Here is a 23131-nt window from a genome sequence, read left to right on the forward strand (position 1 = left end):
GAATTAGTAGGCTATAGGCTACAGGGGGTGATTTCAAACACAGCCTACATTTTGTTTGTAAAATAATCAAACCCAGTATTATAATAATAGTCACCTGTTCAGAAAATTTATTAATTTATCATTCTCCTGAAGTAGCTTTTTTTTTTGACAAATAATAGTGCAAACCCCCAAATGAGCGATAAAAGCAACTTCAGTAAGGAAATGCTTCCTTGGAATATTACCTAAATCGATAGATTTTACATTACTGTTATAATGAAAACAACATTTCAATGCTTGCATTGCATTACCTTAATTCCCATAGGCAGTATTTATTTACGTTCAACAGGATATTTTCATACTCGTGTTTTTAGTCAGGACAGTTATCGGCTACCTAAGCCTCCATCGTCAGGACCCAAAATGGTGGCGCCGTGAAGCACAACGCTGAAGGTGAGTGATGTAAACATTTATTTATCACTTCATCGTCCGAGATATTTAATTTATCAACCAGCGTATTCACTTCTAAACATGTCAAAGTAATAAAATAGACAATATTATTGCTTAAGTGTATAAGAGAATTAATTCACACAGAGGAGAGACCCGTCACTTTTTAACTGCAGTGAATGTGATGATGTCAACTGCTTGCAACCATCTCTTCCCACGGGTCTGGCATTAGTTTATTCATGTGTTTTTGTAAATCTATAGCCATGAGTAAGCTCCGGAGCTTTTGGGATAACTATAAAGTCTTGATTGTTGTGGGCTCTGGCCTTGGCTTGGTTCACTGGGGTTGGTACTCGATCAAATCCAATCCACTGCTGAAGAAGAGCAGGGAGGAATATATCCCCGAGCCGGGCATCGTGTCGTTCATCGACCCGTCCCCGCCTCCACTGCCTCCTCTGCCCGAGAAGAGTCGAAAGAGAGAGAGCAAAGCCAAGGAGTAACTGCAGCTGCTGCTCGAGGTGGGAAAGGTTTTACTTTAACTGTCTTTCTGTCATTATTTACTCACCCTGAGAGGCGTTTCTGTCACTTCAACCTTGAGCTGTAACTGTCATTGTGCTGCAAAGATATTCTTCAAAGACTTTGTTTTCCATCCAAGTTATAAATGCATAGGGGGTTGGAAAGAAATGAGTGAGTAAATGATGACATAATTCATTTTAACTGGCTCATAGATAAGTGTACTGTTAACAGTCACTTGGGTTCATGCTACTATTTCTAGTTGTTTACTTTACAAAATGATATCACACACACATCTTTCCTCTTATGAAATGTGTGTGTTTAATCTTATCTGTATAGATAACAGAATTTTCTTGATAATAACAGTTTTGGTGTACAGTGTGCGATTTTTATGATGGCACTTCTTTTTTATTAGGTCCACCTTGCTAGTACCAATTGGACCCACTTTTGCTCTCCATATTACCTTGACATCATCACACAGTTCCATTATGAGAGTTTAATGTTTCTCAAGATAACAACACCGCTATTGATAAGCTTTTTCTTTCCTAATATTCGCAGGTCCTGAGCTGCACCTCCCCTTGAGGACAGAGAAGATGAGAAACCAGAGCTGGCTTAGGAAGAACTGGATTTGGGTTGCCGGCGGTGCGTTTGCTGGCATCCATTTTAGCACATGGCTCCTACAGAAGGCGATGAAGAGTTCGGTGCGCACAGAACAGCAGATCAAAAGCAAGACGCCTTCAGAGGAGTGATGTGAAATTCTATATGCATTTGAGTGTTTACGTGTGGTTGTTGTTTGTCTGGTGACAAATGAAAATTAAACACTCTAGTTTCTGATATGGAAATCATTTGAAAGTTATTCAATTTTAATTCTAATCTATCGCCATGAAGCATTTACTAAAGGGAAAACAATAGTGGTGCGTATCGACCGCATTCAGAGAAATGCTTCATATCAGTGGACTTTGAATGATTCATGTTTGAGCACCAATGACACGTGACCGATGTCATAATCAATTATGACTGATGAATATTTTTATGACATGTCGATGCTCAAATGTGAATATGTATATAAATGACCATTCTCCACTATGTACAGATGTAAACATGAGTTTTTATTGGTGTATTTAAAAATAATAAATACAAACCTTCAGAAATGTCCCCTTGGGTGATTTGTTTGTGTGTGTGAGCAGGACATGCGGTTCTTATTAAACTTGTTTTCATGAGAACTTTATAAAATGTTTATGGCCGCCGCTGAGTGTTACAGCAGGAAAGGGATCACAGCCTTTCTTGATTTGGGGTAATCTTTAAATTTCTCCAAGTAATACCTGTGAGGAAGACAAGAAGGCATTTACTTTCAGGTTATCATAAGATAAAGACATAAACCCTTCATTATAATCCATTAATGTAACTTTGTGTGCTGGATTCTGGGTTAGTTCACCCAAAAATGAAAATTCTGTCAGTATAACTCACCCTCATGTTGTTCCAACCCCGTAAGACCTTCGTTCACCTTCAGAACACGAATAAAGATATTTTTGATGAAATCTGAGAGCTGGATCACTCCTCCATACTAGTCCATAGGCTTCTTGAGGGATTGAAACTTGCTGGCCTCGTAAAGTTATTAAAGACATCGTTAAAATAGTCCAAGTGACTACAGTGGCTCAATCTTTAGTTTATCAAACGGTGAGAACACTTTTTGTGCGCAAAACGAACATAAATAACGACTTTTCAACTATTAATTTCCTTCTCTTTGCGCCTCTAGTCAATTAAACTAGTGTGATAGCGTAGACGTCTGGTCATGTGTGTGATGTGTGTGACGTACAACAACAGATCATACGCTGTTAAACTAGTAACCTGACTCGAGGAATAGTTGAAATAAAGTCACTATTTTTGTGGTTTTTTGCACACAAAAAGTGTTCTCGTCGTTTGATAAAGTTAAAGGAATACTCCACTTTTTGGGGAAATAGGCTCATTTTACCACTCCCCCAGAGTTAAACAGTTGAGTTTTACCGTTTTCGAATCCATTTAGTCGATTTTTTGGTATTTAATAGAATATCAGTAACCAGACAGGTTCTGGTCTCATTGACTTCCATAGTAGGACAAAAATATACTATGGAAGTCAATGAGACCAGAAAATGTCTGGTTACTGATATTCTATTAAATATCAGAAAATCGACTAAATGGATTCGAAAACGTAAAACTCAACTGTTTAATTCTGGGGGAGTTGTAAAATGAGCCTATTTCCAAAAAAAAGTGGAGTATCCCTTTAAGATTGAGCCACTGTAGTCACTTGGAGTATTTTAACGATGTCTTTAATACGTTTTCGAGGCCGGCAAGTTACAATCCCTCAAGAAGCCTATGGACTATTATGGAGTGATCCAGCTCTCAGATTTCATCAAAAATAGATTAAATAGACACATTGGTGCTCAGATTAAACGATTTTTTTGTCTGTTACGATAGTCACTGTGTCAGATTATGCGATTTTGATTCCTAAAATCGTGTCGTGGACACTTATGTCAGACTACAGTCAGACTTGCTTCCTGGCCAGTCATCGCATCATGCCGTCTTTAATGGCGCGGAAACGAACGTAAACAAACAATGGATGAAGCGGTGAATGTTGTATTGGCTGTCCTGTGTTCAGAAAAAAGTAAGACAACCTGACAATGGACACGTTCCTGGATTGCTCGAAGTATGGGCTGTGACTGTCAATTCTCCAAAGAGAACTTGAGGGAAAATATTGTTTTCTTATATATTTTTACTTTTAGTTTTAACGTTAGCACCGTCGTCTCAATTTTGTTTCGCCATTTTTGAAAGTAGTGTACGGAAAAGCTTCTGTGCTCCTATTGGTCAACCTCATACATGTGACGGAACCATCGTGGACGACCGTTAAAAATTAAAATTAAACATGCTAGTCTTTTTGTCGTGATGTCGGGAAGCATCGCAGACGTGACGTAGGTTGTCGCCCATAATGACACACTATACTAGATGATACAATCGAATCTTGCGTACCGACGCCTGTTGTCGTTTGCGAATCCCCACGACACCCTACGTCAAACGGATCGTGCCAAAATCAGGCTAAAATCGTGTAATCTGAACCAGGCGTTAATTTGTGTTCCAAATATGAACGAAGGTCTTACGGGGTTGGAACAACATGAGGGTGAGTAAATACTGACATAATTTTCATTTTTGGGTGAACTAACCCTTTAAGAAGTCAGTCACCATTTATAATGTCATGTACACCAATAAGTATAAATACTTAAACTTTTTATTAATACTTTTTTTGGTTCAGAATGAATTATGTTTATAAATAATAGTATAACCAATAGTTCAAGATTGGAAGACATTTTGGAAGAGCCTGCGGATAATTTATATATATCATCATCATAGATAACTATGTTTTGGAAGAGTTTTGGGGGTGGTGGACACCTGTGATGATGGTAGGCTCGTGGCCCGATAGAGCAGATGGTGAACAGAGCGAAGGAGAACGCAGGAAAGGACCAGCTGGCCACAGCGTATCCACACCATTCAATGATCTCCCCGAAGAAGTTTGCGCCGGACACCAACTCAAACATTCCTCCTAAAGATAACACAATGCACATATTTAGTGTACACTGTACAATAACGAAATAAGGAGGTCCAGTCCCGCTCAGATAAATCTCACAAAAGCTTTTTAGAGTATTTTTTTGTGATTCTTTTTAGCCCCCAAAAAAAATTAATTGTCTTTACGCTAAAATTTATATTGGTTACACTTTATTTTAAGATGTCCATGTTACAGTGGAATTATTCATTTAAGTACTGAGTAATACATGTACATGTACTTACTATAGGATTAGGGTTTGGTTAAGGATTAGTTGCATGTAATTATTCCTAATTTATAATTATTACTATAGTAAATGCATGTAACGTGTAAAAAGGCACATTAAAATAGTGTATAGTATAGTAATGTATTTATACCTACCAATACACACATATGCAATATAATATATGCACACATTTATATTATATGTTTGTATATTATATGTAATTTTATACTATATAATAAAAATAGTGGATATAATTTTACAATTATATTTCTACTCTTTATATATATATATATATATATATATATATATATATATACATGACTGTATATTTATTTAAATAAGAAATCATTTATTAATTTATAACTGTATTTTGAATTATATAGCATATATATATATATATATATATATATATATATAATACATTACTATATTTATTTTATATTTATAATATATTTATATTTATTTATAGGCTATTTATAATATAATTTATTAATTTTAGATTATAAAAAATTTATATATATTTTATATAATAAATTATTTTATAATTATATTCTATTATATATGATTTTATATAATAGATTATATATATATATAAAATATTACACAATTATAAATATTATAATATTATATATAGCTCATCCAATTAAGTTTTAAAGTAAATAAAAAAATATTAATTTAATAAATTATTTTATAACTATATTATGTTATATATTATTTTATATAATAGATTATATATATATATATATATATATTATACAATTATAAATATTATAATATTATATAACTCATCCAATTAAGTTTTATTTACTTTTAATACATTTTTTTCTTTTCCTTTTTTTGTACATTCCCTCACATAATTATTCATCAATCATAATTTCAGACACTGACCTCTAGGGATTTTATAGCTGAGCTCTCCTGGTTTCCTCAGGTTTCGTAAAATATAGTCGCTGTGGATGTTGATGGCCATTCCCGAGAAAAACATCAACACACCTGGAAGGAACATTCATTTCAATTGAGTGTTTTTATGATGTATTATAACTAGGGCTGTGCAAAAGTTAATTGCGATTAATCGCATCCAAAATAAAAGTCTGTGTTCACATAATATATTTGTGTGTGCTGTATATAATTATTTTGTATATATAAATACCTATGCATGCATGTACATATTTAAGAATTATTTGCGGTTAAATTCTGTATATATTTATAAATACATAATCTATATTATATAAATATAAATATTTTATATATGAATAACATATTTTCTTAAATATATACATGCATGTGTGTGTATTTATATATACAAAATAATCATATGCAGCACACACAAATATATTATGTAAACAGAGACTTTTATTTTGGATGCGATTAATCATAATTAACTTTTGCACAGCCCTAATTATAACCAATAAGACAGAAGCAATAATTGATTCCAGTCACATGAATCACGCAGTTGATCAAAAAGATCGATTGAGGTGTGAGTGTGACAGGTTTGGGTTTGAGCTGGGGTTAAAGGAAGGGTCAAAAGTGTAATTATAAGACCTAATTGCACACATGTATTTTTATAAAAACATATATGTTCACAATAAAAGCTTTGAATTAAAAGACTAATTGAAACATTAGCACATAGTAGTTAAAGATCTATTAATAGCACCATGTACCAGTTATGAAGCGTGTGTCCCTGTGCCATTCGGTGTGGTACTGAGTGCAGTGGAGCATGTAGTGACCCTGGAGAAAGCCATTCACAGAGCAGAAGATGACCGCACTCAACACAATGTAGAGAGGAGACGGCCTGCCTTTGGTCAGCAAGGAAAACACAAAGGTCCTGCAGAACAGCAAAGAGTGTGTGAGCAAACAGTCGCAGCAAAAGTTATTTTCTTTCTTTCAGCTGATGATATGTGACCGTATCATGCTGTATCAGCACAGACTTACGGGATAAGTAAACAGATAAGTCTTATGTTTAGAGATTTGATAAGCGTTTCTGTAAAGAAATGTGGTTAAAAATATATATGTGGGCACTGCAGTAAGCATGAGAGCACAGTCCTGTTTAACTGAATGCATTCATGTTAAATTGAAAGCAAGTGCAAACCTGTTAAACTTAAACTGTGTCTGGATCATGTTTCAGTAACATACTGGAGTTTGAGCACTAAAATATGACAACAATGGTATCTTAAAGGAGTAGTTCACTCTTAAAAAAACTGTTGCTGATAATTTACTCACCCCCATGTCATCCAAGATGTCCATGTCTTTCTTTCTTCAGTGGAAAAGAAATTAAGGTTTTTGATGAAAACATTCCAGGATTTTTCTCCATATAATGGACTTCAATGGGAACCAAACGGTTCAAGGTTCAAATGAGCGAATCTTTTTTCAAATCTTTTCAACGAATGAAATGACTCAAAAAAATATTTGTTCACTTTGATGAACAAGTTTGAACAGGAGAGTCACGAACGCGCATCACAGAACAGAGCAAGGCGACCATTTGTGGTTATAAAAGTTTTTTTATTTATGTTTTAAATGAGCGATCGTTTCGCTAGATAAGACACTTATTCACTGTCTGGTGTCGTTTAAAGCCCTTTGAAGCTGTCTTTTGGACCTTGAACCGTTTGGTTCCCATTGAAGTCCATTATATGCAGAAAATCCTGGAATGTTTTCATCAAAAACCTTAATTTCTTTTCGACTGAAGAAAGAAAGATGTGGACATCTTGGATGACATGGGGGTGAGTAAATTGCTCAAATCAGGATTAATATATATATATATATATATATATATATATATATATATTTCCAGCTGGTTAAGTCAATGAGGATATGCGCATTTTATTTTTTTTGAATGTTTTTTTTAACCACGTCCATCTTGGTTCAGTTGCTTCGTGAGTAACAAAAAGATGTGAACATGATATTTGCCTTCGTTGATGTGCATTGTCGCTCTGTTATGAGAAGAAGCCGGTTGGCTCTTGCTGTTACGAAGCATATTTCCTTCCTGTTCATTCCACTGAACTGAGCTGAACCTTAACTGAAAAAGAAACAACTTCTGCCTGTACACCAAAAACACATAGAAACTTGCATCACCGGGATAATGAATGAATGTTCGAGAGTTTGAACTTGTAGTACAAAGTACATTTGTGCAGGCTATCATGACTTTTGCCCAATTTTAGTGAGTTGGTTATGCCAGTTTTAGTCAAATTATGATCAAATTAGACTGACTAGACCAAGATATATGAATTATAGTCACTACTGGATTTGGACAAGTGTGAATGCAGTGAGTGAACAGCTATTTTTTGCTTTTTTTTTTTAATTGCTTGAAACAATTGACAATTTAGGTGGCAGGTGTCCCCTAATTATAATATATAATATATTATTATTTCAGTACATCATACAACTTGTTATGGATGTAAAGACTCTGATGAACATGCACCAATAACTTTCCTATTCCCAAACTAAAAACCAAAACTATAGCATGCCGGCAACAACCATGCATACAGTCATGTTTAACTGAACCTGTGTCTAGATTTCACATTTTTCTACAAAATGCTGGGTTATTTCAACCCAAATTTGGGTCAAATATGGACAAACCCAAATGTTGGGTTAAAAATGTAATTAAAAAATGTACAGTTGAAACTGTACAGAAAAAATGTACAGTTGAAATGTACATTTGGGTCCATATTTGACCCAATTTTGGGTTAAAACAACCCAGCATCGTTTAGAATGCATGGGCAAAACTCAAATGGCAAAACACTTGGCAGCATTAAAATGCAAGGCTTGTTAAGATATTGCTAATCTAATATGTGAAATGTGAGTTATTACCTTTGAAAGTAGTGCAAGCAAAAGGTCCAGAGCAGTAAATGTCTTCCTATCCCCGGCAAGCTTTCTGTTGTCAAAAACAAGAGCACAGGAACAAGGAATGATGGTAGTTCCTGAATAAACCACCCCGCCCTGGCAGGGACCATCACTCCGGGGGATTTTGTGTCTACATAACGTCCGTACGGCGTGTGTGCGGTCAATTGTCGCAGGAGGTAAAGCAATCCACTGACTACAAAACCCCAGCTGCAATAGTGAATAGCGTTTTCCTGGCAAATCATTGCTTCTCCTGTCATGTTCCTCGGTGTACAGTGCACTATTGTCGTGGGTTTGAAAAAACCACCCTCATGTAAAACTCTAGGGCTCCTCCCACCACGTTTTATTGGCTCTGTACACCGTGTGCCAGAAATGTACAAGAGCTGATAAACATCTTCAACAAGTGACGTCAGTCACACAAAGAAAGAATCGCATGGCAACACTGACTGAGAGCTGCTCTAAAATACTCCTGGATGTTTGTCAAGAGCGAATGAAATCCATGGCACACTTTTTAGAAAAAAAGCAGTCCAAAAGCTGTCACTGTACACTTTCAAAACATGTATAATTTAGTACTCTTACCCCCAGTTTCACAGACAAGGCTTAATGGAGTAGTTCACTTTAAAAAAAAAAAAACTTAATGTCATCCAAGATGTCCATGTCTTTCTTTCTTCAGCTGAAAAGAAATGAAGGTTTTTGATAAAAAACATTCCAGGATTTTCTCCATATAATGCTCCAAACGGTTCAAGGTGCAAACTGTTCAAAGGGCTTTAAACGTCACCAGACGATGAATAAGGGTCTTATCAAGTGAAACGATCGCTTATTTAAAAAATAAAATAAAAAAGTTAAAAGTTTTAAGCACAAATGCTCACCCTCTCTGTTCTGTGATGAGCATTCGTGAGTCTCCTGTTCAAACTCGTTCATCAAAATGGGGTCCTATATAAGACCCTTCTTCATCATCTGGTGTCGTTTTAAAGCCCTTTGAAGCTGCAATCAACCTCTCATTAGGTCCTTGAATCGTCATATTCCCAATATGCATCTTCGTTTAGGGGTAAATATAGGCCTAGTGCAAATGTGTACTTTTTTAAAGGGTACCATCGCAGTGACAAATTTTTCTTTTTTAAAAGAGGCCTTCATTTGCAGTCATGTGTAGTTAAAATGGTCTAAAGAGAGATCTGAATGTTGTTGCAAGAATGTTTTTGCTAAAGGTCTTTTAGATGGTTGATTGATGATAAATTATGCAGACTATTCCTTAATTTATTCGGTAACACTTTAGAATACGGTTCCTTCGTTAATGAATAACTACACAAGAACTAATGAGTAACACAACATTAACAATCTAACTATTATTGATTAACGAACTAGTAAGTAATAGCGCACAGACGAAAGTGGTAGTTCACTATTAATCAATAACTAGGCCTACTATTTTTTTAATACTTCCCAGAGAACTACTGAAAAAGTTTATTAACATCTTTGGGATGAGAACGCGTTGAGTAACTACTATTAACTAAAAGAAATTCTTATTAACGAATTATAAGTAATAGCTCACAGATAAAAGTGTTACTAGATGCTTCTGTGGGAATTACTAATTATTTGGATTCGTATAAAGTGAAGATCATTGGAACTAACTTGTAATTACTCAAGTGTTACTAAAGACATTTTCTAAAAGTATACTAAAGTTCACCAAAAATCTCAAACGTTTGCACAAATCATGACTAGATCATAGTAACACTTGAGTAATTAGGCTACTAGTTAGTTCCAATGATCTTCACTTTATAATACGGATCCAAATAATTAGTAAGCAATAGCTCACAGATGAAAGTGTTACTAGATACTTCTGTGGGAATTACTAATTATTTGGATCCGTAGCCTATTATAAAGTGAAGATCATTGGAACTATACTCAAGTGTTACTACATGATCTAGTCATGATTTGTGCAACCGTTTGAGATTTTTGGTGAACTTTAGTATACTTTTACAAAATGTCTTTAGTAACACTTGAGTAATTACTAGTTAATTCCAAGGATCTTCACTTTATAATACGAATCCAAATAATTAGTAAATCCCACAGATCTAACACTTTCATCTGTGAGCTATTACTTACTAATTCGCTATAAGAATTTATTTTAGTTAATAGTAGTTACTAGATTGTTAATAAACTTTTTCAGTAGTTCTCTGGGAAGTATTAAAAAAATAGTAGTTATTGATTAGGCCTACTTAATAGTGAACTACCACTTTCGTCTGTGCGCTATTACTTACTAGTTCATTAATCAGAGTTTCTTGATAGTTAATAATAGTTACTAGATTGTTAATATTGTGTTACTCATTAGTTCTTGTGTAGTAATTCATTAACGAAGGAACCGTATTCTAAGTGTTAGCTATTTATTCCTATAGCCTAGCCTATATGGCCACACAACCGGCTACCTCTTTAATCCTGTTAGAAATGCAATTTTGTTTTTTGTTTTTTAACAAAATTTTAAACAGACTCTTCTCCAATGACCATTTAAACTTTAGTAAAACATATTAAAAGTAAATATTTTATTTCACACACCACAGCACTGCACATACGCACACGGCACACACACACAAAAGTAAGAGATCAGCAAACTTTATTGAATATATATTAATTAAGTGTCATTTCATTTATTCAAAAACAGATTATATTTATGTTGGCAATTTAGCGCATGTTTGTTTCTGAAGGCAGACAATTTTACGACGTCGTACGACTAGCCTACCTGTAGCCTATTGTTCTTGTTTTGTCATTTTTTGTATTGTAATTTATTTCATTGACTGACTATTAATAATTAGTTGGACCAAATATAAAGATGACTAAAATTCCGACCACACTCAAAAAAAAAATATTAAATGACTTGTTGACACCAGAGTCAGGTGACGCGACGTCACGGGGATCAGCTGATCGACATCACTTCCTCATTGGAATTCGCGATGTTTTGACGGAATCCTTCTACAATAACATTGCCGGATCATCCTTCATGTAAATAATAAATCCCGTCACATTAAAGGTATTTCATTGTTCTCACCTGTACGAATCGGCAGATGTTATTGTTCTTTAGATACGTGGAGGAACTAGGTTTCCAGACACATGATTAGGATACGGTGGAAAATCATGGATCATTATGAATGCTTTAACAACATTATTGAAACATGACAGTATATTAATGAATAAGAATAGGAGTGAGTAAACTGGGGGAAACGCATGTATTTGTCTCAGAGATAAACTTCCTATTTTTAAAGATCCATGTTTTCGGTGTTTTAAAGGCACAATCCACTTACAAAAGTATTGTGATGCTTTCGTGATGGGAATTTCATATAACAAACAAATAATAATTAGAGATGTGACGATATAGAAATGTAGCCGATACAGATGAATATTATAAATCTATATTCCTCTGTCTGTTGTAAAAAATTTTTTTTAAATAAGCCCTGATAGTATCTGTTCCCTATTATAACCAATTACAACCAAATGGTAATATTGGCCTATACTTTTATTGTTATACTGAAATATTGTGCGTTATATAATGAAAAGTACAACAATTTTCATGTTTATAACTGTGTATGCTCTATGACAAATAAAAAAAAAATCTTCTATATTCGTTTAATATATAATATAAAGTGTATAATCTTTCATCTAATATATTATATCTTATTCATATACCATGATGCTTAAACACAGTTTGGAATTACCATAATTCTGAGTTCCACAAGAAAACAACAAACTATGGTCTTACTATGGTTTTTATGGTATGAGGGCTGTCGGTGGTATTAATCTGGCGTGATGCATCTTTCAGCTCTGGGCATTTGGCTTCGGTCACATTCTCTACATGAATTCCTCGGACAGTGAAGAGGACTCTTACAACGAGAGGTCCGCTCTGGTCCAGTCCGAAAGCCCAACGATCCCCTCGTACAACCAAGATCATGATATGTCTCTGCCGGAGGAAACAGACACTAAACGAGTAAGTGTAGGCTTTTTATTACAGTGGATATGTTAGCTCTAAGAACTAAACTTGAACTGAAGTGTGCCAAAATTGACAAAGATTTTTATTTGTATTTTTATTTGGGTTCAGAGGAAGTCTGATGCTGGTGTCTGTGCCGTATCTATCTATTTACATTTGAATCATAATCGACTCTATCTATCTATCTATCTATCTATCTATCTATCTATCTATCTATCTATCTATCTATCTATCTATCTATCTATCTATCTATCTATCTATCTATCTATCTATCTATCTATCTATCTATCTATCTGTAATTTTAATCTTTAATTTTAGGCATTTTAAATTTGAATTATATTATAATTCAAATTTAAAATGCTTAAAATTTCAGATTAAAATTACTGTCCAAAATCCATCAAGATCCTGAAATTTGGCAATGATAATTAATATATTACAGGTATTTATGCTGCAAGTGCAACCCAGAAAGCCTTTGCTAGCTTTGGTCCATTAAAACTGTGTCCATGTAGGTGCCAGTGTCCATATCGGTGTGTCCGTGTGCCTGTGCCGTGTGCCCATGCTGTGGTGTCTGTATCTGTGTCCATGTCCGTGTAGGTGCCGGTTTCCGTACCGGTGTGTAAAAGCAACATGCAAAAAAAAAGTGATATGATATTTTTGCCATATCGCCTACCCCTACAGTACTTGCAGGTTGCATGTAAAGGATCAGCCTGCACCCTCTTGAGTTTCATGACTGAACTAGATATATTTGCATGATTATGCTCATGGCGAGTGCAGTTTAGTGGACTTTGTTATTGTCTACCAAATGTGTATATCTGCATCATCAAATAATTTTTTTCTGTTAAAGCGGCGGCCGGTCAGCTCAGGCTTGGACGAGCCAGTGCCAGTGCCAGTGGAGAGAGAGAGAGTGGCCACTCCTGAAGGAGAGGAAGAGGAGCTGACCCTTAAATATGGCGCTAAGCATGTCATCATGCTCTTCATCCCCGTCACGCTCTGCATGGTGGTCGTCGTGGCAACAATCAAGTCCGTCAGTTTCTACACGGAGAAGAGCGGACAGCGGCTGTACGGGTTTTGTTACTTTAAAGTTTAGCAAAAAATGAAAAAACTGTCTATTCACCGTAGAGCCAGACCGATATATCGGCCGATATTAGGCATTTTCTATAATATCGGTATCGGTAGTTATAATGGCCGATAAATGAATATTTCAAAAATAAAATAAAAATGGATGAAACACGCTTCAATCATCTCTCCCTGGCCTGTTATATTGAAAATGTATGTTTTACAATTTTCAGTATGATGTTATCTATTGCTAAATTATGGCTCATCATAGACTAGCTAACCACAAAGCTAGCTAATGCCACTATCATCAGTGGAAGACCGCTAACGTTAACAGTAATGAGCTTGGAAACCACAATGAACTTTTTCTGCCTAAATAAAGTAATGATTACCGTATTTATAACTAGCATATCTCTAGTTACAGTCCCTGCATTGTAAAATCTAAGTTATACTTGAGAGGAGTGAACATTTAGACAGAATCAAACGTATCTTGTGCAGAAAAGTTCGCTTTTCTTTTACACATGTGTGAAATCCAACAATATTTAATAAAAAAATAAAAATAAAATATCGGCCGAAATATCGGAATATCGGATTTTAAAACCCAAAAATATTTGTATCGGTATCGGCCTTCAAAATCCTTCAAAAAAGGATTTTTTCTCTTTTTTTTAATTTTTTGTAAAAGTAATTCTTTTTAAAATATTTAAAATAGAGAAAAAATGAAACACAGAGTAATATTTCCTCTTTTTACAATTTTTAAAAGTATTTAAAAAAATTAATATATATATATATATATATATATATATATATGTTTAAATAGATTTCAACATAAATATTCCCTCTTTTTAAATATTAAAAAAAAATTATTATTTTGAAATATTTTACTTATAATATATAATAATTAAAAATAGTAAAATAACTATTGGTGAGCATTAAAAAACGTACGTATAAATACGTATAAAAGTAATTTGGAAGAAATGTTATTTTTATTATTAAATATATATTTTAAATATATAATATTGATGTTCTTATTAAATTGTCATAATGTAACGGATGTCTGAAAAAACAGGTTTAAGGATGAATTAAGGACCGATTTTTCATTTTTGAACTAATCCTTTAAAATGAAGCCGAATTTTATTAAATAAAATGGTGTTTTGCAGCATCTACACTCCGTTCGAAGAGGATCCGAACTCTGTCGGTCAGAGGCTCCTGAACTCGTTCCTCAACACCATCGTCATGATCAGTGTCATTGTCTTCATGACGATAATACTGGTGGTGCTTTACAAGTATCGCTGCTATAAAGTGAGATCCTCTTTATTACTGAAACACTATAACACCATGAAGTTCTGTGCTTTTGCTTGTGACTTCATGAGACTGTAGCACTAAAAATTGTGTGTTTATTTTCTTTGTGTGTGCAGTTTATTCAAGGCTGGCTGATCCTGTCTTCACTGATGTTGCTCTTCTGGTTCAGCTTCATGTATCTGGGGTGAGATTTTGCTTTCTTATCATATTGCTACGGTATGTAACCCATCTCGTACAGCAGGATGTGTCGATGTTTGGCAATATAGCTGTCAAAAAATAAATCTCTATATTTTTAGCCTTTTTTTTATTTTTGATAGGTTTTAGTTTACCTCAAGAGCATCCAAGATGTAGGTGTCTTTGTTTCCGCAGTAGTTTCAATTTTGATATTTTTAGGTCAAACCGTTTGTTTGTCAGTCATATAATGGAGGTCTATGGTCACCACCTCAAAGAGCATGCACAGAGAAGTCCAAATTAAACATGATTTAATGGCTCGTAAATGTAAGTACACATTGATGGCCTAAGACACGAAACGAGCGGTTTGTGTGAGAAAACGAACAGTATTTATATCGTTTTTACCTCTTGTAACCACAGCCACGTCCAAGTGGTCTGAGGCTGCTTCGGTCTGAAATACAAGAGTCAAGTTTCGTTACGTTTATAATAGAAATGAAAATGTCAAGTTTCGTTACGTTTGGATATTGTGTTATAGCTATAAGTCAACTTGTAAAAATGGAGGTTGCCTGACCAATTCATTACCTTTTAACTCTGCTTAGAGACGAATCTAAATGGTTTTGCTAACCTTAATAAACTTTTTTCTAGCACTGTCCCTGGCTGCTGTATGCCTATTTTGTAGCAGATCGGCAGATCGTACAAACAGCTTAGGAGAAGTTAAAAAAAGTTGTGTTTTAGGGAAATTCAAAATGGCGCATATTTTGTAAGGTTTGACTCAATGATCTTGGTTGGAATTTTGTTTCAATCTAGCTAGTTCTGATCCAAAATGCAAATTGCCGTATTATAGCGCCACCTAGTGTCGGATGGGCATGTGTAGTAGCGGTTCACGATTGGGACCATCCTGCCAGTTTTGGGGTCTTTTACGACTTAAAGTCTCTGAGACGCCCAATCACTTTTAGGGCAGAAAAATAAGGAAGAAGAAAATCATAAGTTTGGTTTGAGTAGATTTAAATGTGTAATACTTTTGCCAAACCCTTTGCTTTTCAGAGAGGTGTTCAAAACATATAATGTCGCCATGGACTACCCAACGTTAGTGATGATCATCTGGAACTTTGGCGTCGTGGGAATGATCTGCATCCACTGGAAAGGGCCGTTGCGGCTCCAGCAGGCGTACCTCATCGTCATCAGCGCCCTCATGGCTCTCATCTTCATCAAATATCTGCCTGAATGGTCGGCGTGGGTCATTCTGGGAGCCATCTCCATATATGGTACGTTTGCCTCGAACCATCTGCTTCTACATTTGTTCTTCTCCGTCTCTTTCTGTTCTGTGATATCATATTATTTCTTTAAAGGGATAGTTCACCCTTGTCATTTCGTTCCTAACCGGTATTACTTTTATCGTCTGTGGAACATGAAAGAATATTTTGAAGAATTGGGATAAATTTGGTTCCCATTGACTTCCATTGTATCAATGGGAACTGAAATCATGTGACTATCAACATTCTTCAAACTAAATATATATTTGTATGCAGGATAAAGAAATGCATACAGGTTCGGAATGACACGAGGGTGTATAAATTGTGACAAAATTTTCATTTTTGGGTGGACTGTTCCTTTAATTTTTTTAATGTTAAAATTTCAGTTCTTAAAGGAGTAGTTCACTTTTAAAAAAAAAAAACGTTGCTGATAATTTATTTACTCACCCCCATGTAATCCAAGATGTCCACATCTTTCTTCAGTCGAAAAAAATTAAAGTTTTTGATGAAAACATTTCAGGATTTTCTCCATATAATGGACTTCATTGAGAACCAAACGGTTCAAGGTCCAAAAGACGGTTTCAGTGCAGCTTTAAACGACGCCAGACGATGAATAAGGGTCTTATCTGGGACCCTTCGAGTCATGACTCGAAAAAGATTTGTTCATTTTGATGAACGAGTTTTTTGAACAGGAGAGTCACGATTCACGAACGTGCATCACAGAACAGAGCAAGGCGAGCCTTTGTGCTTATAAAACTTAAACTTTGTTATTTATTTTTTAAATGAGTGATCGTTTCGCTTGATAAGACCCTTATTTATCGTCTGGAATCGTTTAAAGCCCTTTGAACAGTTTGCGGTTTGCACTGAAACTGTCTTTTGGACCTTGATCCGTTTGGTTCCCATTGAAGTCCATTATATGGAGAAAAATCCTGGAATGTTTTCATCAAAAACTTTAATTTCTTTTCCACTGAAGAAAGAAAGACATGGACATCTTGGATGACATGGGGGTGAGTAAATTATCAGCAACAGTTTTTTTAAAAAGTGAACAACTCCTTTAAAGGTACACAGCATAATTTCTGTAATAAACAAAACGCCGCAACAGTGACACAAACTAGACTTTTAATCACTGAAAATGCTCATATCTGTGTGATCGGCGCACATGATAGTATCAGTAATAGCGTGTTTGTTTTTCCAGATCTGATAGCGGTGTTGTGTCCGAAAGGCCCGCTGAGGATGCTGGTTGAGACCGCTCAAGAAAGAAATGAGCCGATCTTCCCTGCGCTCATCTATTCATGTATGTCCTATAGAAATGATTCCAGCTTTGAGTCTCAGAGCTGAAATTTAAGCCAGTTTTATTTCCACATGTGTAAGTCCGGCTCATGCACTAATGAAAGTTTCTCTTCCTCAGCTGCCATGGTTTGGATGGTTGGAATGGCTGATGCTAGAAATCCAGGTGAGCAGCATTGTAGTTCTTTACAAGCACTTTACTGTACGTTTTAAAAGACTAGTACTAGAGTATAATACCTTGTAACCTAGATATTGGTGAATAAGGGGTTGTTTTCTTCCCAGCTGATGATCGAGGGCGGCAGCGTGGCGAGGGCGGAGCCAGGGCGCAGGAAGGGGTGGAGTCAGAGGATGATGTGGTTCAGGGAGGGAGCCGGAGGTATTCGGCAGAAGAGGACCTCGAGGAAGACCGTAAGTGGTTTCTACATCAACAGTGTCTTGGTTACAAAACATGTAAATTGGGCTCATATGTACTGACTTACTAGTGAGGTGAACTAGTTAGAAAATGCCTTTAGCAATTATTCTTTCTAATGCCTGTTGGTTGACTTTGGCACAGGAGGGATAAAGCTGGGTCTCGGAGACTTCATCTTCTACAGTGTCCTGGTGGGAAAGGCGGCGGCCACCGGAGGAGACTGGAACACCACGCTGGCCTGTTTCGTGGCCATTCTCATCGTGAGTATTTCACTACTCACGTTCACTACTCGTCTAAAGTTTGGGATTGATATGATTTTGAAATGTTTTTAAGTCTCAAGTCTGCATTGGTTTGGTTAAGCATATAGTATGAACAGTAATATTGTGGAACATTATTACTATTTAAAGTAAGTGTTTTCTATTTGAATATATTTTTAAAATGTGATCAAAGCTGTATTTTCAGCATCATTACTCCAGTCTTCAGTGTCACATGATCCTTCAGAAATCATTTTAGTGTGCTTGATTTGATGGTTGATATTTTTGTTGGAAAAACAATTCTAGGTTGTTTAATGAATTGAAAGTTAAAAAGAACAGATATAGTAACATTATAAATGTATTTACTGTCACTTTAGACCAATTTAAAGCATCCCTGCTGAATAAAAGTTTTAATTTCTCTCAATGGAAAAAATCTTTTGAACTTTAGTGTAGTGTGGTTTTAAATTTAGGGGGAAAAATCAATTTTATCAGAGACATCAGTATCAGTGATACAGGCCTTCATTTATAGTGCTGGTTAGTAAAAAGATGCCATTGAACAAATATTTTAAATAAGACTGTTTTTTTTTCCTACACTATTTCTATACAGATTCAATGCCAAAGTATTACAATATAAAAATATATATTGAAAACTTTAATGTTAGGTGTGATTAATCATGATTAATTACAGAAAAATGTGTGATTAATCAATTGACAGCGCATATATATATATATATATATATGTATATATATTAGGGCTGTCAAACGATTAATCGTGATTAATCACATCCAAAATAAAAGTTTGTGTTTACATATTAATATATGTGGCTGCGCTGTGTATAATTATTTTCTATATATATATATATATAAATACACACACATACATGTATTTTTAAGAAAAAAATATTATTTATATTATATATATAAATCTATATACAGTATATACATGAAAATATTTCTTAAATATATACAAGCATGTGTGTGTGTGTGTGTGTGTGTATATATATATATATATATATATATAATTATACACAGCGCAGCCACATATATTAATATGTAAACACAAACTTTTATTTTGGATGCAATTAATCACGATTAATCGTTTGACAGCCCTAAATATACATACATACACACACACACACATATATATATATATATATATATATATATATACAAACTTTTATGTTAGAAGCGATTAATCAATTTCACAGCACTATTTATATTATATTTTTTATATTCATAAATTTAATCAGTACTTTATTGATGATAAAGTCTAATCTAATTAAATATTGACTGTCATACACATTCTGTGTGTGTGTGCAAACATTTGGAGTCGCTGCCCGTCTCGAATGCTCCACACCAGTGAATGATGCCTTAGTAGGGCACTAGATCGAGTGATGTAGACGGCTCACTGGGTTTTAGAACAGAGCCTAAGAGTTTCCTTTGGGTGATAACTTGAGAAAGTTGCTGTGGTTGTTTTGTAGGGACTGTGCCTGACGCTCCTCCTGCTGGCCATTTTCAAGAAGGCTCTGCCGGCTCTCCCCATCTCCATCACCTTCGGCCTGGTCTTCTACTTCTCCACGGACAATCTGGTTCGTCCCTTCATGGACAGCCTGGCCGCACACCAGTACTACATCTGACGGAAACCCGCTGACACGTGAAGGACTTTATGAGAACGTGATGAGCGCCCTTCAGTCGTCATGTTTAAGTGGGATTCTCCTGTTTTTAGTTCTTATAATTCTGAGCTGGTTTCTGATGTTTCCGAGACGCTTTCGGTGAGTGAACGAACGTGTGAAATGCATCAAAACAAGCCAACCGATATCAGTAATGAGTTGTCGTGCATCTTTGCACTGGCATTTAGTTTTTTATTGAGCAGCTACACATTAGCTCTTTGGAATTGACCATAGTTTTACTAATTTTTTTTGTACTTTCTGACAAGTTAAATGACTTCGGAGTGTGACCAGCATCCAGACAGGTGTCTTTTTCATCGTATATTATATAGAGAAGAACCAATTGCAGCTAGATTCAGCCCTAAGACAGAAGCCTGTGTATGTGGCCCTGTTACAGCATAATAAACTAATGATACAAATAGAGTTTTTCCTGCATACTTTTATTTCTTGAACCAGGTAAAAAGTTCCTGAATGCAGATTTACCATGATCTCGGCAAGTAGGATGTGATCCTGGATCAGCGTATCAGTTGGTCGTAAGTAGGGCTAGGTGATATATACAGTATATATATAATGTTACCAATAATTTTGGTGGTGATATAAATGTGCTCCTTATTTGTCATTTACAATAACATTTGACTATGTTGCATTTTGGTTGCATTAGTGTTCTAGAAAACACCTCAAATTAAATTGCTAAAAATGATCGGTACCAAACTGCTGTTTTGAGAAGTTACATTTAAATACCAAATTTATACCAAAATAAAAAGTTTAAGAAACGTTCTCTTTAAGTAACCAAAAAACATCAATATAACTTTTTACTTTAAAAACAAAACCAGACCAAACTGCACCGTTTGTAGAATGTTTTTGATACGTTTTTCTGAAATTACAAGTCCTACGTGTGATAGTTTCAATGCATAGATGTTTTAATGGTGTCTCAAATTTTCTTCAGTTGCAAAAATGGCAGAAAAAGATATTTGTGTTCTAATATATATATATATATATTAGGGCCGTCAAACGATTAATCGCATCCAATATAAAAGTTTGTGTTTACATAATATATGTGGGTGCACTGTGTATAATTATTTTGTATATAAATACACACACATGCATGTATATTTAATAAAAAACATATTTATATATAAAATATTTATATAATATAAATTATATATAAATCTATATACATGAAAATATTTCTTAAATATGTACAAGCATGTGTGTGTATTTATATATATATATATATATAAAATAATTATACACAGTGCACTCACATATATTACGTAAACAAAAATGAATCATTTAATATTAATCACGATCCCAGTTAGCTAATATTAATCACAATTAATCATTTGACAGCCCTAATATATATATATATATATTTAAGAACACAAATATCTTTTACTGCCATTATATTATAAATGGTAACACTGTACAATAAGGTCCCATCAGTTGACATTAGTTAATGCAGTACATTTAATAAAATTAAAAATGAGCCATAAACTTTTTAGAGTATTTATTAATTACTCTTTAACGTTGAATAAAAACGGTTCATTGTTAGCTCAGTTCATTTAAATAATATCAACAGGTACAACTTTTAATATTGATAATATATTAGTAAATGATGCAATCGACATTAACAGTAATAGTTATAAATCCTTTAGAAGTATTTTAAATAATATTAACAAATGGAACCATATTCTAAAGTGCTACTGAAATAAATTAGCCTGAAATAAATGTCAAAATGTATGATTTATATGATATTATTTCATAAGCTGTATCACCCAGCCCTAGTCTTGAAACAACATAGCAAAATCATAGTCAATTAAATTTTTTTGGTTATATACATGAAACGCACATTTGTTGGCATCAGTTCTTTAGTTTACATTAATCTAGAAACTCTCACAGACACTGTCACAGAAGTACACTGGAAACGTGAGCCTATTATATGGAGGTTTTCTTCTAGAGTAGACCCATATCAGTTATACCAGCTCATAGAAGTTGTTGGTGCCTTGATTTGTTGTTTTTCCGTGCCATTGAAACTGTGCATGCGAACTAGTGCACTGAAGCTGCAATACGTCACTGAGACAGAAAGGAGAAACGCAATTATTTTACTCTAGTTTATCGAGTTTCAGGTCAATTTTTCTCAGCATTATAAGTTTAAAGGAGTAGTTCACTTTAAAAAAAAAACTTTTGCTGATAATTTACTCACCCCCATGTCACCCAAGATGTCCATGTCTTTCTTTCTTCAGTCAAAAAGAAATTAAAGTTTTTGATTTCTAACTCAGGATTTTCTCCATATAATGGACTTCAATGGGGTACAAATGAGTTTCAGTGACGCTTCAAAGGGCTTTAAACGCCATCAGACGATGAATAAGGGTCTTATCAAGCGAAATGATTGCTCATTTAAAAAATAAATAACAAAGTTTAAGTTTCTTAAGCACAATTGGTCGTTTTGCTCTGTTCTGTGATGCATGTTCATGACTCTCCTGTTCGTTTTTTGAGTCATTTTGTTCGTTGAAGGAAATAAAACTTTGGACCTTGAACCGTTTGGACCCCATTGAAGTCCATTATATGGAGAAAAATCCTGGAATGTTTTCATCAAAAACTTTAATTTCTTTTCGACTGAAGAAAGAATGACATGGGGGTGAGTAAATCATAAGCAAAAGTTTTTTGTTTGTTTTTTAAGTGAACTACTCAATGTAATCTATTATCACTTAATATTAGTCTAAATTTTCTGAAACTAATTGAAAGTATGTCGGTTGTATATTGTGCTGAGAGTCATTTGCTGTAAAATGATCCGCTCTCAATTTAATACATCCGAATTCCTTTTTTTTATCAGCCGTTATCTGAACGAAACAAACTTTTTCATAAAAACAGAGAGCTTTAAAACGTTTTTTTGCACATGCAGAGAGCGTCTAATCTTTATACAGAAGGAGGAAATTATATTTACTACTGATTCAAATTTGAACTGTTTTTGTATGTTCACAGTTAAAATGAAATAGTTTCCCTCAGTAGTTTTTGTCTGTTATTGTCATGCACAATGCTTGGTGTTGTGTAATAAAATATCAAGCAAATAAAAGGGGAATGAAGCCGAGCTGGATTTTTGTATACGACAAGTCACATGTCTAATACATTATGTATGTAAATGTAAAATTTAGTGTCGTCGTTAAAAAAAAAATTCTCAAACGAAGCAAAACCCCACCATTAAAACGCTGA

At 34.5% G+C, this 23131-nt stretch overlaps 3 protein-coding genes and 1 long non-coding RNA gene across 6 annotated transcripts; 3 read left to right on the forward strand and 1 right to left on the reverse strand.

Annotated features, from left to right (window-relative positions):
- The first annotated feature begins 343 nt into the window (after nucleotides 1-343).
- Nucleotides 344-2085, forward strand: LOC120489769 (uncharacterized). Its single transcript, XR_005624808.2, has 3 exons — nucleotides 344-426; nucleotides 682-935; nucleotides 1489-2085. It is a non-coding gene; the product is annotated as an uncharacterized LOC120489769 (long non-coding RNA).
- psen2 (presenilin 2) lies at nucleotides 404-20344 on the forward strand. 3 transcript variants are annotated; one of them, XM_089131999.1, is made up of 11 exons: nucleotides 404-426; nucleotides 12364-12528; nucleotides 13373-13587; nucleotides 14739-14880; nucleotides 14997-15064; nucleotides 16096-16316; nucleotides 17500-17598; nucleotides 17713-17757; nucleotides 17874-17999; nucleotides 18145-18260; nucleotides 19736-20344. In XM_089131999.1, the coding sequence occupies exons 2-11, from the start codon at nucleotides 12397-12399 to the stop codon at nucleotides 19889-19891; spliced, it is 1320 nt and encodes a 439-aa protein (XP_088988125.1). In that variant the 5' UTR covers nucleotides 404-426; nucleotides 12364-12396; the 3' UTR covers nucleotides 19892-20344. The 3 variants fall into 3 exon arrangements, with proteins under 3 accessions (XP_088988125.1, XP_088988123.1, XP_088988124.1); XM_089131997.1 differs by lacking the exon at nucleotides 404-426 and adding an exon at nucleotides 11446-11577; XM_089131998.1 differs by lacking the exon at nucleotides 404-426 and adding an exon at nucleotides 11448-11577 and having other exon boundaries at nucleotides 12324-12528.
- On the forward strand, nucleotides 1524-1766 carry LOC148978484 (uncharacterized). The gene has a single exon (XM_089132002.1). The coding sequence runs from the start codon at nucleotides 1524-1526 to the stop codon at nucleotides 1677-1679; it is 156 nt and encodes a 51-aa protein (XP_088988128.1). The 3' UTR covers nucleotides 1680-1766.
- srd5a2a (steroid-5-alpha-reductase, alpha polypeptide 2a) lies at nucleotides 2019-8875 on the reverse strand. Its single transcript, XM_039686856.2, has 5 exons — nucleotides 8529-8875; nucleotides 6386-6549; nucleotides 5616-5717; nucleotides 4351-4501; nucleotides 2019-2252 (listed from the first exon to the last, which is right to left on the reverse strand). Exons 1-5 carry the CDS (start codon nucleotides 8816-8818, stop codon nucleotides 2186-2188), a joined length of 774 nt encoding a protein of 257 aa, XP_039542790.2. The 5' UTR covers nucleotides 8819-8875; the 3' UTR covers nucleotides 2019-2185.
- Nucleotides 20345-23131: the final 2787 nt, after the last annotated feature.

The sequence above is a fragment of the Pimephales promelas genome, chromosome 6 (genome assembly GCF_988280905.1).
Source record: "Pimephales promelas chromosome 6, fPimPro1.hap1.1, whole genome shotgun sequence".
NCBI classification, from domain to species: domain Eukaryota; kingdom Metazoa; phylum Chordata; class Actinopteri; order Cypriniformes; family Leuciscidae; genus Pimephales; species Pimephales promelas.

Bases quoted from the DNA above. Each gene is read 5' to 3' on its own strand.
- LOC148978484 (XM_089132002.1), top strand. From the start codon at position 1,524: ATGAGAAACCAGAGCTGGCTTAGGAAGAACTGGATTTGGGTTGCCGGC.
- srd5a2a (XM_039686856.2), bottom strand. From the start codon at position 8,818: ATGACAGGAGAAGCAATGATTTGCCAGGAAAACGCTATTCACTATTGC. The intron at 4,502-5,615 runs GTCAGTGTCTGA...TGTTATCTTTAG, and splicing joins CAGCTATAAAATCCCTAGAG to GAGGAATGTTTGAGTTGGTG. The intron at 2,253-4,350 runs GTGTCCACCACC...TCTTCCTCACAG, and splicing joins CGAGCCTACCATCATCACAG to GTATTACTTGGAGAAATTTA.
- psen2 (XM_089131999.1), top strand. From the start codon at position 12,397: ATGAATTCCTCGGACAGTGAAGAGGACTCTTACAACGAGAGGTCCGCT. The intron at 18,000-18,144 runs GTAAGTGGTTTC...ACTTTGGCACAG, and splicing joins AGAGGACCTCGAGGAAGACC to GAGGGATAAAGCTGGGTCTC. The intron at 18,261-19,735 runs GTGAGTATTTCA...GTTGTTTTGTAG, and splicing joins GTTTCGTGGCCATTCTCATC to GGACTGTGCCTGACGCTCCT.